The sequence below is a fragment of the Diadema setosum genome, chromosome 5 (genome assembly GCF_964275005.1).
Source record: "Diadema setosum chromosome 5, eeDiaSeto1, whole genome shotgun sequence".
In the NCBI taxonomy this organism is placed as follows: Eukaryota; Metazoa; Echinodermata; class Echinoidea; order Diadematoida; family Diadematidae; genus Diadema; species Diadema setosum.
Window position 1 is genome coordinate 5,395,256 of NC_092689.1, and position 16,277 is coordinate 5,411,532.

General features: G+C 40.7%; 1 protein-coding gene across 1 annotated transcript in view; it reads right to left on the reverse strand.

The window, feature by feature from the left end:
- The window catches only part of LOC140228447 (cadherin-23-like), a 145,759-nt gene that overhangs the window by 43,359 nt on the left and 86,123 nt on the right, over window positions 1-16,277 (reverse strand). Inside the window, exons 46-65 of the mRNA XM_072308662.1 lie at window positions 16,140-16,239; window positions 15,399-15,501; window positions 14,390-14,631; window positions 13,529-13,697; window positions 12,056-12,201; window positions 11,316-11,634; window positions 10,188-10,486; window positions 9,542-9,743; window positions 8,576-8,749; window positions 7,818-8,071; window positions 7,479-7,580; window positions 6,806-6,907; window positions 6,292-6,441; window positions 5,839-5,964; window positions 5,009-5,134; window positions 4,484-4,708; window positions 2,678-2,899; window positions 1,815-1,925; window positions 986-1,163; window positions 376-509 (exon numbers count right to left, since the gene is read on the reverse strand). Coding sequence (XP_072164763.1) covers window positions 376-509; window positions 986-1,163; window positions 1,815-1,925; window positions 2,678-2,899; window positions 4,484-4,708; window positions 5,009-5,134; window positions 5,839-5,964; window positions 6,292-6,441; window positions 6,806-6,907; window positions 7,479-7,580; window positions 7,818-8,071; window positions 8,576-8,749; window positions 9,542-9,743; window positions 10,188-10,486; window positions 11,316-11,634; window positions 12,056-12,201; window positions 13,529-13,697; window positions 14,390-14,631; window positions 15,399-15,501; window positions 16,140-16,239 — 3,484 coding nt within the window. The remainder of the gene's footprint in view (window positions 1-375; window positions 510-985; window positions 1,164-1,814; window positions 1,926-2,677; window positions 2,900-4,483; window positions 4,709-5,008; window positions 5,135-5,838; window positions 5,965-6,291; window positions 6,442-6,805; window positions 6,908-7,478; window positions 7,581-7,817; window positions 8,072-8,575; window positions 8,750-9,541; window positions 9,744-10,187; window positions 10,487-11,315; window positions 11,635-12,055; window positions 12,202-13,528; window positions 13,698-14,389; window positions 14,632-15,398; window positions 15,502-16,139; window positions 16,240-16,277) is intronic.

Genomic DNA, 16,277 nt, shown 5'->3' on the forward strand with positions numbered 1-16,277 from the left:
AAACTTGATTTTCTCTGCTCACCCGTCAGCGACTTTACGATCCTTTTGTTGTAGCGGGTCACATATATTCAAATACTACTGTTGACAACACAAAGCAGTGAAGGTAAATCCCAGTCAGAGATTTTCATTTGATTGGAGCACATCTAAAGGTCATTTTCAACCAAACTTTTCCATAGCTTCATATCTATGTACAATTGTACTACCAGAGAGACAGAGGTAGCAGTAGGGTCAGATAACTCCAACAGACATACTCTTCAACAAAGCTTAGAAATCCTTTGGGAGCTCCTGCTCAGCTGATATCTGGAGTATACACATGAAAAAAAAAAAATGTACCAATGTTTTCTGCAGCACAGAGAGAGATAAAGCGGGACTTACCGATGAAGAAAGACTCGGGTTTCCTTGGTCAGTGGCCACCACAGTGATGTTGAAGGCTGTCACAGACTCATAGTCAAGAGTGCGGTCGGGCCTGATGGTCAGCACACCTGTCGATGGCTGGATGTTGAACAGATCTGAACCAAAACAGGAGTTGGATTGGTGTTTTCAATACTATCTACCAGTACCTCATGCACGCCTTAATGTTTGCATATTGATAGATGGAATGTGGAGCCAGCCAGATGAACTCATCTTTATTTTTGAATCGCCACTTCATCTTCCCATCATTGTATATCTAAAAGAGCACTATTTCACTGAAAATGACACCAGATTCATGCGATTGCGATTCTATATGTTTTGCTTGGTTTGCTCATAAAGAGCATATAGATTAGTGGCATACTACAGAGCTCAATAAAATCACAGAAATCCAAGACATATTCTCAGTTGTTTTCTCTGACCACAGGAAGGACGAAAATGAAATCAAACAGAAAGTTTGAGGGTGCAAATCTGAAGAGAAGCTCCATTATTCACAAGCCAGACAGTTTGACAGGATTTTGTCTGTCTGTCTACTGTGTTACAAAGGGCCAACATCAGTTTATCAATTGTCACTGACCACTATAGAGCCCTGTGAGGCTGTAGACAATGCTGCCTGCTGCTCCCTCATCCGCATCGCTGGCCTGGAAGATGTCGATAAAGGAGTTTGAGATCTCCTCCAGGACATTGTAGGGTCCGTAGAAGTCCCGGTCGAACTGGGGTGCGATGTCGTTGATGTCGTTCACCGTCACGATGACCTGTCGGAAGAAGAGTGCGACGCAATTTGGTTTGAGGGAAGGAATGCCATCACGATTCATTCAGTTTCTGCTGAGTGCAACATTTGTTGTTGCCAATGTTGATAAGAACTGAGCTTCTTTCTTAATATATCAAGCATTTTTTTCTTTAAATTGGGGATAATCAAAAGTGAAGATTTCAAACTAGGTAACAGACAATTGACCAGCCAACATTAAGCATGTGGAAACTCGTCTTGGAATTTTCACTTGCTTTCCACTCAGAATAACTCTCAACTGATTGTGCAATAGTGCCCCAGACCGTGTATTTGGGTGAAATAATCAAACAGAAAGAGTAGAAAACTCGTATGTTGATGTAATCTAACTTAGTACAATATAAATGGAGTGTACAGATGGATTTTTAAAAAGCATCAATATTGGAACTATGACAAAGACATGCTGAATATAAGAATATGTTAAGGTGATATTCCACTTCCAAGTTTAACCCAAAATACAAGACAGTTATTTGGCTATGATTGGTGACAAAACAATAGGTTAAAATCTGGCTACGATCAAAGTGTATGATAAAAATTGCATATGTATGTCAATTGAATGTTTGTGTAGCTTTGCAATTCCTATATCAAAACACCATTCACTCTGTCTCCAATGGTCACTCACTGTGGTCGTTCCTGTCCTTGGGTTTGTTGGCGATTGGTCAGTAGCGGTCACCACCAATGTATAGGTTGGAGTAGTCTCCTTGTCGAGGACAGATGTAGTTGTAATCAAACCCTTCATAAAAAACAAAGCATGGATAAGTAGCAAAACTTATCAAAGTAACTTTGCTTCATGGCTTGGAAATTCTTATCATGGTGATTTTGTTAAGATATATTAACAGTAGTAACTATAGATTGAAAAGTAATTGCATTGTACTAATTTCAACTGGATGTATGTCTAATTAAGCTAGAATGATAACTTCTAAGTAAAATTTTACTTTATCCTTCAATCAGATTAAGGAACTGACGGCCATGTTATCTATACATGATGAGTTGTAATGAGTGACAACACTATGGGGGGAAATAGATTTTTTTTTTCAGATTTGAGTGACAGTACACTTCTTATAACTTACTGTCCAATACAATGTACAGTGTTCATCTGTCCATTAACAATTTTGCAGGAAAATAAATATTCAAGTTTTTGTCAACATCTTATAGATCATTTCATGAGAAATACTGCTGTGGTAGACACTAATGGTTTCTAACACACCAGTAAATGTAGGTGTATTTCTTTTCTGTTATAATCATGCCCACCAAAAGTTTAATGTGAGTACGATAGCTCAAAAGTTATAAAACAAATATGTTAGTACTACATGTATGTCCCATCCAAGGCTTCCAGTCATTGGTTTTTAAGCTCTTCTGTAAAGATTGTCAAACAAACTGTTCATGATATCAAGGACGTTTTCAGACACTGGGTGCAGATGGTTTAATACAATGATGAAAAAATCTGTAGCTGGAAAGATGCAGCGGAATCGAGAGGAAACTCACACTGGTAGGTGATATTTCAAAGTGATTTTCCAGATCCTGCGATATGATGGCGTAGATGATCTGGCTGTTGAGCCCCGCATCGAGGTCATCGGCGACCACCCTGACAATAGGAAGGCCAAGGGAGGAAGGTCCTTCCGTGGCGTTGACATTGTAGACGGACTCCTGGAACTCTGGTGTGTTGTCATTGACATCATCCACAGTGATGCGGACAAAAGTATTGGTCTGGTATATGAAAAAGAAGAGAATAGATAGCTTCCCATGACAGCTGCGATGCCCAGGAGTACAGTACAAATGAAATTTCTGTATATTTTGAAAATCAATTCTCATAACTGCCACAAAGCTAAGATAATTATGAGAAACTTTTTATATGCAGTCCCCAGTTCATCTTCTCTCGCTTCATGCAGAAGTGCTACATTGTACATGTAACATATATATTCTTGTTTACAACATTTGGCATATTGCATAACTCATGCTACCAATGCCTGGAAGTAGTTGAAATAGGTGTCAAAGAAACATATTCAATATTCTATATGAATGTAACCTGCACCTGTTGATATTCTGCTAAACTGCATTCTTATGAATACATGTAGTTTGAAATCTGATGCCAGTGCTCCACAGGAGACAGTAGAAAATGACAAGACTGCAACAATAAAAGTGAATGGAAAAATCATTAAACTAGACATATTGCTACGGCGACCGATATGCCTCCGCCATAATGCATGGTTCTCCTAATAGGTGCATAGTACAATGTCTTGACAATGTGTGATGACAGTTTCACACAATTGGCAAAATATTAAAATGACAGGTTTGACACAAATGTGCTGAATGTTCACTTTCCTAGAACTAGGTTCAATTGGATGAATGATTAAAATGTCAGAGTGCAGGTATTTGGGGAACTGATGATTTTTACTTGACTTTTGACCCTTTTATAAGTTTATGCATTGAGTAATTTTCAAGGTATTGAGAAAAAGTATAATTTCAGTATCAAATGGGAAAATAGCATTATCTAAACCTTTCGTTTGACCTTTGACCTCACAGTTCCACAGAGAATCACTGTTAGGTAGAACATGCATAAATATGTAAGTTTCATGATGATACCGTGAGTTACTTTCGAGATATGGAGGAAAAAGTGCAATTTAGCACTTTCACTTGACCTTTTACCTTTTGACCGTTGACCTTTTTGCAAGAAACTTCCCCAAAAATATATATTGGGTAATACATGCCATACATCAAGTTAAAAAAAAAAAAAACAACCTTCAGGCATATTGCATTTTAAGGAAAGTAGTGATATTTTGAGGAGTTGACCTTGACCTTTGACCCCCCTGACCTTTCACCCATGACCCCCAACTTCCCTAGATAATCACTGCCCATCGGTGCAAGCATATATACTAAGTTTCATGAAGATACCTTGAACCATTTGCGAGATATGGAGAAAAACATGAAATTTCATTTTTTTTCACAAAATAACCCTGACCTTTGACCTTTGACCCTAAAATCCACACAAAGTATTATCCCCCTTGGATATACCAAGTCTAAGTTTGATGTAAAACCAATATCAAGTTTGATGTAAAACCACCACACAGTTCTTGAGGTATCGACAAAAACAAAAACGGGACGGACGGGACGGACGGATGTGCGGACGGACGTACGGACGGACGACCCGAAAACATAATGCCTCCGGCCACTTCGTTGCAGAGGCATAAAAAAACAAACACCAGTTCATGAAGCCATCAGGTTTACTGTGAAGATAAGGGCTACTACATCTAAACGGTCACTTTGTAGTCAAGCCAGTGCCCATAGCCATACCTGAGCTGCTGGGTTGTTTGTCAGATCCCTGAGCTGGATGGTCAGCTGATAATTGTCCACGCTCTCCCTGTCCAGGAGGGTGGTCTGGGTGATCTCTCCGTTCTCGTTGATCTGGAAGTGATCATCTGGGTCGCCATCGATGATGGTGTACTCAAAGTTGTTGGAGGAAGGCAAGTCAGCATCAGAGACGGTCACCGTGACGATCGGGTTGGATGTGAAGTTATTCTACAAAGGGGAACAGGAATGGGAGTTTTGAAGTTTTGTTTGCTCAAAGAAATTTGTTGCAGGTCTTTGTATTATCAACTTTTCTCTATAAACGATTTCAGCATCCATTCTCAAAGTGAAGAACTGCTAATATTTTCTGTGAGTTGGTGAAACGAAGAGGTGATTAGAGAAACATGAAATCACTCATTGCTCGAGAATGCAGCTTACAAAGAAAAACCAAGAAATTCACAAACAAACAAACAAACAATAGCTGCAACACAAGTTTGATCCCGCCTGCGTAACATTTCTGTGCCCTCTCACCTCTGATACGGATGCCTGGAACAGGTTGCTGGTCCAGATGGGGTTGTTGTCGTTGACATCTGTGACAGTGATATTCAACGGAAACGATGCACTGAGTCTGGGGTTGCCACCATCAGTTGCTGTAACCTTAAAAGGAAGAAAAAAGGGTGAAACAAAAACAAAAATTAAAATATGTACTGTAGTTAAATTGTGATCATGACAAAGCTATTTACAGGTATGACATAACACAGCACTTACGCTTTAATACATCACTGCATTAGGAAGTAATATACCTCCAAACCGTTTCCTAGGGGGCCATGTTTTTCCATTGTGTCACAACATACATGTATCTTCAACATTTACATCAAGGTATCAGTTCTACTGATAGCGCTTTAACCCGTTGAGGACGGCTTGATTTTGCTACAACACGCATTTCCCATAGACCCTTGCCCGAGTATACTCGGGACTCGTCCTCAACGGGTTAATAGGGGATATTATTATTGCCTGAATTCTTATGATTTGAAATTCAATCTCTTACTTGAAGGTGAAGCAGGCAGTTCACATAAAGAGGCCAGTTTACCACTGTATTCAAATTGAAGGTACAGTATTTCACCTTGATAAAAACCTCTTCAAGTCTCCAGACATACTAAATGCAATTCTACACTTGGAATGCACAAGTTGCTCTTGCTTCAAGCAAAGCCTTAAGCAAAGCCTTAAGCAAAGCCTTAGGCAACCTTTTCTCTTTTTGTAGTTAGAAATTCACACAACAAACTACAAAGGTATGCATCCAATTTGAATATGATGGTAAACCGATCTATTGAGAATAACTACATAATCGGTGGAGTCCGTACTGTGAGCTCGTAGAAGTCTTGCGCCTCTCTGTCAAGAGGCTGTATGGCAGAGATGACACCCGTGCCGTCACCCGTCGGGAACACGCTGAAGAAGTTGGATCCGAAGCCAGACAGAGTAAACGTCAACTATTGATTGAAATGATGAGGAATGGAAATGATTAAACTCACCACTGGCATTTTTCGTTTCTGGTAAAATAAGAGTTTTATGTATTCATGATTAATGCATAGAATATCTTCACTACTGCAATCAAATATTTTTTTTTTTATAATTTTTTTTATGTTTTGGTTCACATCATAAGCCACAAACATTTCCTTTCCTAGGATGAAACTACTCCTGTCCTCAGCCTCATGAGACATGCTCATAGCCATGGAGGCATAGGCCTACTAAAATGTCCTCCTCAACAGACGACAGAGGATATTTTAAAATTCAAACAACATCTCTATTCTGCTCACCTGTGCATTGACACCAGCATCCGGGTCTGTTGCTCTGAAGGATCCCAACGGCACTGCACCCACCCGATTCTCTTCCACGCTGACTGGCGACGTCGGCATGGTGACAAACTCGGGTGGATTGTCGTTGACATCGTTGACAGTTACCCAGACCTACTCAGCAGCAGACAGGTAAAAGCAGCAATGCAATGACAAAGTTATATAAAAGACCTAATATGCATACAGCTGTTAGCTTTGTTTCGTTCATGATGAAATATGACGTTTTTCATTTTTTCAGAAAAAAAAAACACATTGAAATCAAGTTAGAATCTATCAGTCAATAATGATTATGGATGTCGTTATCCTTGTGACAATCACTGTCATTGTCTTTTCAGCAATAATTTTTTTGTCATATAATTATGACCATCTCTCATTCCATCAAAAAGTAAAGACAGTATCTACTGTCTGAAGAGCTAAATTCTGCAGGGAAATGAAAATTGCAAGGGAAATGAAGAAACTTGTTTCAAAAGGAACTAACCGAGGTGGATCCCGGCGCCACACCGCCCCCATCGGCGAAGACGGTGAAGACATAGAAGTCCTCCGTCTCTCTGTCAATATCACCATCCACTGTGATGACACCCTGAGAGGAGAAAGGAGACGGGACTGTCATCATTCTCTGACGTCTTTTCATATGTACAAATGTATTACATTCAAGACATATAGGCAGAAGTCCTCACTATAAGTCTAACTTCCTCCATTCCTGCAAAGTTTCAGCTATGGATGTACACTTGGTATTTGTATAAGAACCCTGGTGCCACATATCAAATTTATGTCAAACTTTGAAATATATTTCATAGTGGATAAAATTAGCGGATAAAATAGTGATAGGTGACCATGTTTCTTGAATCACTGATTTATTTCTACATTGAATCATCATCATCAAGTAACACAAGTTAGTATGTGGGACATTCTCCAGCAGCCTTTACAGTGTAGATGAAAGGCAACATCAATGAGCAGGACACGTCCATTGTGGATTTCTTGCCATCCTTGCAGCCAGTGCATATTTTCTACCAAATCTAATGTGTTTTCATCTCAAGTTAAGTTCCAAACTGAAAGTAAACACTCACAGATGAGGAAGGAATCAAAATCAAGATGATAAAACAATTGATTACAAAGAGAAGTTCAAAGAGTAGTATGCATCATCAACTTACAGTATTCTCAGCAATCTTGAAAAGGTCAAGAACAGCGGGACTGGAGTTTGGATCGATGGAGTAAGTGATTCCTGCAGAGGAGCCTCCAAGTGTGGCTGAAACCTGAATAGCAAACATATAAAGTACATGAACTGCTGTAAAATGGTACAAGATGATCGGAGTGCATGTTCCAGGACTCTTATCAATGCATTCAGCAAAAAAAAAAAAATAAAACAAAAATGAGCAAAACACACAGCTTCTAACCTGACAATGCCAATGGTAGTGACATGGTTTCAGAAAATTCCACGAAGGCACACTCACAAGTTTAACTCACGTAAGACTTCGTCAACTCAATTTTACCTGATTGATGAATGTGTCAACAGGAGCATTCTCATTGACATTGAAATTGTAGCGGGGCAGGCCAAACACGGGCACCAGAACTGTGGCGTCCACGACCGTTACGACCACCGTGCCGGTGTTGGAGTTAAAGGGACTGGCCTGGTCAGTGGCCCTGACAGTCATGGTGTAGTTTCGGGAGCCACTGTTGTCCGGGATCGGGCCGGAGACGAAGATTTGACCGCTGTCTGATTTGATGCTCAGGAATGATGGATGGTCTAGTGTTTAGGAGAGAAGAAGAGATCAATTTCGTGATATCTGTGTCTTCTTTTTGGAGGCATAATGAAGCTTATGATGCATATATCAAGACTTCCCCCCAAATAATCAGAAAGTCATCGATTTCAATGCACCTAGACCATGTGGACTTCAACATTTTGTGAGAAGACTATCATTTATACAAACAATGAACTGAAAAGCATGGACAGAACCATTCGTAAGTTGATGAAGTTTGCATTAACAAATACTTGGACAGGAGCTTAAAATCAGATTTAAAGTGGCAAATATGTGCCAAAATATATTTATTAAATTTGTTTTTGAAATTCAACTATAAGAGAAATTAATGTCAAAAAACTACATTTGATGGTATTATAATAAATTTAGTATACTGTAACCAGGTCCTGAAGGGTTCAAGATGTGACAAAACTTTTAGTTCCGGCAAATTGTGCATGCATATCCAATCAGGTAATTTCTTTCTTGTTATGCTTCCGGTCTTTGAAACCTACTTATCAGGCTGTACTCCACCGCGCCCCCCAGGTCCAGATCCTGGTCCTGGGCAAAGACAGTGATCACAGGAGTCCCGATGGGAGAGTTCTCAGACAGGTCTGGCCTGAAGTACAGCTGCTGCCGGAAGGTCGGAACCACGTCGTTGACGTCCAGGACTGTGATTGTGACCGCGGCTGTACGCATCAAGAATAAAGATACACGTTGTATGTAACAAAACATTTTTAAGAGTATTAGCTGGTTGTGAATATGACCATTGCTCTGTGATGATTAGCAGAAATGTCTACCTGGTACAAGTGTAGGTGTCATTGCATGAAGTGGGGTGGCAACCTCCAAACATGCTTGAAATTACTTAGCTCTGCATCACATGCTTTATCCCTAGGTAGCAATCACTTTGTTGAGATTAATAATTACAAACAAAAATTTTGATTGCACTTTTTTTTATTCAATGTGGTATTACACATGCAGAACATGCTCTTTCAAAAGAGGGGTCTGTGGAGAAACGTGCCTTCACTGGTGTCTTGCATAGAATATTTTTGAAAACATATTCTTTTCCACATGTCTTCATCTGGACAAATCATATAAATTTGCAATATTCACACATAATGTTTTGTGCTTTGGAAAGCGCTTTGGAAAGCATTGCCAAAAACAAAAAACAAAAACAAAACTTATTACTACATGACCATTGGCAGCACAATAGGATCTTGTCAGGGTTACAGCTCTTATCGAATATGCAGTGAGGGAAGAATTGAACCAATACAAACCCACCTTACCAGTGGAATAGATGAGAACCACGTTAGACAACATAACACTTGAAATCACATCATAATGGGTCACTGGCATCAGAAATGATTCATTACTGTCTTAAGTTAACCCTTTCTGTGCAGGGGGGCTTTGGACAGTGCATACAGTGCGTAAGGGGTTTTCTGTGCCAATCGGCCGTCAGGGCACACAAGGGGTTAACTCACCCTGGTCTGTGCCGACCGAGAGGTCACTGTTATAAGCCTGAACGATGAGGAAGTAGCTATCCTGCGTCTCACGGTCCAGGGGCGTGGCCCCGAGGTTGATGTTGCCAAAGTTGTCGATGGTGAACATGTTGTTGGTGTTCCCGCTGATGATGCGGTAGAGGACAATGGCATTCTGTCCCAGATCTGGATCATCAGCAGTCACCTGAAAAAGTGTAATGTACATATGAATTTGAATAGGTAATTCATGTACATGTGTGTGTGGTAATCTTTATCACTTTGTGTATAAATTGTGTTTTTTTCCCTTACGAAATAATCACAGCAGGAGCTATATTTGCTGTTACATTGCATAGATATGCAGGAAAAACTTTGTAGAGCCACCATATTATCTTAACTGCTGAAGAGTCCTATATGAGGTTTCACTCTTTTCTTTTATGGTTTCATAAACTTTGGGACACACACACACACACACACACACACACACACACACACACAAAGTAGATTAGAAATGGATAGAAATGGGAAAAGGGAATCAAAGTAGTAAATGGCCACAGGTACACTGATACAAACAGATGCAAAAGCATTCCCCCGCATCAAGAATTACAAATGAATTGAACATCTCAATCAATTGGAACAACAAAAAACTTACAGTGAGTATCCTGGAGCCGGGCTGAATGTTTTCGAAAACCGATCTCTCATAGGAAATGTTGCGGAATGTTGGTGCGTTGTCATTGACATCAGTCACAATCACGGACACCGTGGCCGTTCCTGTCATAGGGGAGCCGTTGAGTGGCGTGTCGACCGCGAGAACGATCAGGCTGTACGCATCTTGCGTTTCACGGTCGAGTGCCGCAGAGGTCTCCACGACGCCAGTGAAGGGATCAACAGTGAATGGACCCTCAGTGCGCCGCAGACTCTGGAAACTGTATATTATGTTTCCATTGTTTCCTAATGCAAAAAACATTTAGGCAGAGAAGTAAAGACCTGCAGCTCTCTGTATGTAAGAAGGTTCCTGTATTGTTATCCTAGCACATGGAGAAAGCAGATGCTCTACTACTCATGGTGTGGACTTCTTTCATCTGCAAGCTAACACTGCCAGTAATCCTGGAATTTTTTAGTCTCAAGTTTACACCATATATCATCAAAGGTGAATACTGAAATAAGAATATGATGATACAACATCATGCAATCATATCAATAAAAGAGAATATTCTCATTCATGCCTCTGCTATGGGTAGTGCCAAATAATGAAGCATAATCCCTGAAATCAACATGGGTGATCATTAGTCTCACACAAAGAAACACAACCAGGAGAGATTCAACCACAGCAGTATCCATAATGATCTTGGCACAAAGCCTTAAGCAAGACTAGACTCACCTACCTTCTTCTTCCTCTTCTGTTTCCTCTTACAGTGTACATCTATATCTTTACTATCAAAATTGTATTCAGTTTTGATTCATGTTCATTTTCTTGCCTTGTTGTCAAAGATTGAAAACAAATTAAGTCCTGCATGAAATATTCATTGAAGACTTTCTTTACATCTATTCTCAGGATCATGTTCAGAGTCTTAATGACAAAAGACATAAAGATTCAACATTATGCCACATACATCACCTTAACAAAATTATAATCTCTATTGGATCATAAAAGAACCAACTATAACCAATGAGGTACGCCTAGTACCTCTTTGATATCACTACACATAAATAAAACTTGCCCCAAACCGTTGCTGAGACAGGCTTAAGAAAAAACATCTCGTTTTATAGAAGCACATACCATTGTCTAAATCTGTTGCATCCAGATCAACGATGAGTGTCTGGAATGGTGAATCCTCAGGCACTGTCTCTGTGTAGATCCCCTGGGAGAAGACAGGTGGCTGATTATTGACATCTTCAACGGTGATCGTCACAGTAGCTGGCAGCGAGGTCTGGATGCCGTCCGATGCCACCACCGTCAGCTGGTAGACCGGGGTAGCCGTCGCATCCAGTGTGGCCGCCGTCGTGATGCGTCCGTTCGGGGAGAAGGTGAAGTCGGGACTGTTCGGCGTGAAGATGTACGTGAGGGTGCCGGTCGTGTCGGGATCGCTTGCAACAACCTTCAAACAACACAAGGGAAAAGTGATAGGCATACATAAAGTGCATACTGGTTACATAAACAATTTTTTTTGTGTGTGTGTGACTGTGGAGAATATGTGCAAAGTGAGTGCTGACATTAAATTGCAGCAGCTATAAATTATGTATCATTTCCATTAAAAGTCAAAACAGTACATGTTATATGTGATCTCATATGTGATATTGCCATAATCACAGGGACTTCTTGCCATACTAGCCTTGATACCTGCAAAGTGTGCGAACGCATCACAGTAAACATCATCGAGAACTCTACATGTGGTGAAATAAACATTACTCAACGGAACTTGACAGGGGATGATTTGCGGCACTGTATTGAACAGACAGTGCATTCATCCGCCTCCTCCTTGGCAGCGACAATGACTATAAACAGATTCAAATGCGCACCTGTCCCACAAACGTGTTCAAGATGGCATCCTCAGACACGGTGAACTGGTAGGAATCTTGGGGTAACACGGGTCTCTCATCATTGGCATCCAAGATGTTGACAATGACGGTTGCTGGCGGGTTGGCTGCCTGCTGTGGAACTCCGTCTTGGAGAAAGAAGGGTAAAATCCAGATTATGACTTTAGGTGGGAATAGTATATGTAAATATATACATACATGTATGGTATATATGTATACATTTTGAGTGTATATGTGACCCGCTACAACAAAATGATCCTAAAGTCGGGTGAGGTCGATTATTTGAAAATTGCATGGCAAAATTCCCTGATCTTTCTGCTTTAAATTGATATATAACACATTTTATGAAAATAATCGGCTGCGGAGATATCGATGTTTAAAAGAGAGCATGTCGAGACGTATGGGAAATCACTGTTTCGAGAAAAGCGCCCTAAAAGTTTTCCTTGCGACGCAATCGCGATCAAGGGACACGCAAGTTAGTTTTCACCTCCGGACAATACAAGGTAAACCCTAGCAACCCCCGAAATGCTCATTCAAGCACAGCGTCGGCGGTCTCCTCACCGACCAATCAGTGACCAGGATGCCAGGAGAAGCGGCTGGGCAAACTGAAGCGCACCCCGCCCGCACGCACCAGTCGACTTGGCAGTGTGCGAGCTTCACGCTTCGGTTAGCGGCAAGCAGCAAACTGACCAATGAGATCACTCCGGTCGTTGTTAGGGGCGGAGCCTATCTGTGGCGCTCAATCCAAATTTTCGAACCGGTTTCTGCTTGGTTGAAACGCCAAAAACATGGCCCAGAAAAACGCTATTTTTTGGTCTTTCTTTTCATCATTTTGCTTCAAAATTTCGACAGATGATAGAAGACATGTCAGACTCCAATAATATGTCAAGATCAGAAAATCGTAAGTTTTGACCAATTATGATGCTCTGACTTCAAACTCGATTTTCACGGCTTCGACCGTGCGCGACTTTAGGACCTTTTTGTTGTAGCGGGTCACATATGTAAGAATATTCAAATGCAAAGTTACTCATTCCATTACGATTACATTACAAAAACACAGACTCATGTTTGCAGGGTGCACAGGCAGGCACATTACTGTATGAAGAGACAAAAATAGTTTTGACAGAGTTTGGAAAGGGAGCAAATTCCATGTACATTTTTCGTTTGTCATGTGATGAGAAGTTTGGTTGTTGTTTCTTTAACCACCTCACGTTTGTATGTGCCTGTTATCAGATATTTGGTACAGTATTGCATATAGCAGTTGTATAGGCACTTCCTGTCATATCGGCATTTCTTCGGCTTAATGGCCAGAACTACAAGTGTGTAAGTAATTCTCGATAAGGGCGAGCATAACATATTCTACCACTGATAGTCAAAGGGTGTGCAATCAGTGAACTAGAACCTCTGTGATGAGTACCACAAAGTGATTGTCAGGTTAGTGGGCTGTTGACTTACTGTCGATGGCGGTGACAAGCAGAGTGTACTGCGGGGTAGTTTCCCTGTCCAGCGTGCCTGCCGTCCGGATGTTGCCTTGCGAATCGATGATGAAGGGGAGGTTGTTGCCGTTGGTGATGGTGAACGTCAGGTCTGCATTTGTTCCCTCATCACTGTCCGTGGCATCAACCTGGCCAGGGGGAAACATACATGTATCATGTATGACTTGTTTTGATTACTGGAAAATTTCATGGGAGTCCCAAATTCAAACTGGTGCCAACTTACAATGTAACTGGGCATGGGATTCACACACATAAACTCTTATTGCACTTTAATCCTTTGAGTACTTTGAGTGCCAATTGGCTAAGAAAACCCCATGGCATTGTATACACTGTTCAAAGTTCCTGGCACAGGAAAGGCTTAAAGTGTATGAATTTCCTTGTGAGCAATCTATGCATTATTCCTGATGTTTGTATCAATTATGCCTCTCTGTGCACATGACAAAATTCAGTAAGTTGTACGATGTATCTTCCAAATTTCAAGAGGATACAGGGAAATCTAGAGCATAGATATGTTTCTGAGTCAGTGCTTGGAGGCATTGTGATCTCAGCAGCAATTGGCACATTTTAGCACATTCTATGAGCAGCATTTTGTGGATTTGGAAGGGGAAATTAAGGCCTGGGAGTACAGAGAAGCAGAAGAAACTTCACAGAACATTTCTATTTTCCATGTCAAAACTGTACGGCATTTTTTGGTCTTATTTTGTTTGTGTTATATTGAATCTACAGGCAAAATTCTGTTGATATTGTTGTTTGTGGAAGGGTGCCATGAGAAGAGATAAATGCCCTTTTTATCTGGAAGGATGATGCACTGTAGCTGTACCTGCACAACAAAGCTGTTGGGAGCCGAATCCTCTGGGATGAAGACCTCATAGGTGAGCTGATTCCACTGCGGAGCGTTGTCGTTGAAGTCCTGCACGATGACGGTGAGCAGAGTAGTATCCAACTGGGGAGGGGTGCCCCGGTCAGTGGCAGTGATGGTCAGACTGTGCTGCGGCTGGACCTCGCGGTCAAGCTGGCGCAAGAGTGTGACGTCACCGGTGACCGGGTTGATCTGGAAAAAGCCTGGTTTGGCAAAGAAGTATTGCAGAGGTGTTAATAATTCATTGCATTCTTATTTTTATGTTGTATTACAGCTGTAATTCTTCAGCAAACTTTATATAGACACACAAAATCTGGCTTATAATTCCAACTGGTCCTCGAGCGGATCAACATTTACACAGACTTTTTTTGATACTCAAACATACACTGTATCAATGCATAAAACAGATTGATATTGTGTTTCCTGATGAGGTTGATAACCATTCTCTGTCAACATCCACCCAAAATGGTTGTGTGTATTTATTTCCTCGACAACAACATTCAGCAAATGATCATTTACTTTTTATGTAACTTTTGTGGGCATGTGATCTCATAAATTCAAATGTCATAATAGTTTTAGCTTAACCTGTAGATGGAAAGTCATTTACTAAACCCAATTCAAAGTGAATACCAAATGCATATCACAGGTGGGGAAGTACATAAATGTAAGTCCTTGCTGATCTGTTACATGGCAAACTTTCATACAATGCATCTGTTTTAACCACAATTCAGTAAATGGTTGCAAATAAACCTTTCATCTGAACCCCAAGTACTGAAACAAGGATACACAGTGCTCTATAAAATAAAAAAGTGCACTGGCCCACAGAAATACACATACATGTAGATACACTTTCTTCGGCCATTTTTATTGTCAAGTTTTTAAATTTTCTGTTTGTCTAATTCTGTGTGTGTGTGTGGGGGGGGGGGGCGTGGGGATGTGCGAAATAATCAAAGAAGTCAAATTCAGCTACCTCCGTCATTTCCTGATATAATGGCATATGTCAGTTGATCTCCTTCTGGAATATCCTCATCTGTGGCTGTGATCCGTGTGACTGTTGTTCCAACCTGAGCAGCCTGCAAGAAAGGTACATGATTCATAAACACAATAATAGTGACAAAATGATGATGTTGATGATAATGATGACAATAACAGTATCAATCATAATGACAATAATCAAATTATCATATCATTGTGAAGGAAAATGTATCATGGAAGGGAACTTTAATGGTACGACGATCATGAAACAAGAAGATGGACAAACTTAAAACAATGGGGCGTACCCATTCATCAACACTTTCCTTAGGTATGCCAAGGTATGCCAAGTGATATATTTTTTTTTTTTCTCCAAGTATTTCTTGATATTCTTAATTTGGATTTCCCGCGTTAAAAAAACATAAAGACAACAACTTTTGATTTACGAACTTGATGGAGATGTTCTGGGCCATGTAAACTTGCCATTTGCTTTCCCCATGCATACAGACCTACTGTACTTGTGCATTTAGGTAATCCTCTCCTGTTACTATTTTTTTCAGCCTTCTAAGACTCATGATTCAGTGTGCAATACTGATAAGCATGGCATATATTTGCAATGAACATCACAGATACAACTGAGTCTTGAACATCATCCACATGTTAATAGCTGTGCAAAGAATGAATGTGATTGCACATTTCTGAAAAAACAAGGCCATCTAGGAGCAACGATATGCCTCACCTCACTGATCGTGATGGTGTACTCATCCTGGCTGAATCGCGGAGGACTGTCATTGACGTCGTTGACAGTTATGATGACAGTAGACGTGGCGCTTCCGATACTGAAATACATGTAATCGGTGGTGGACGGGAGATGAAG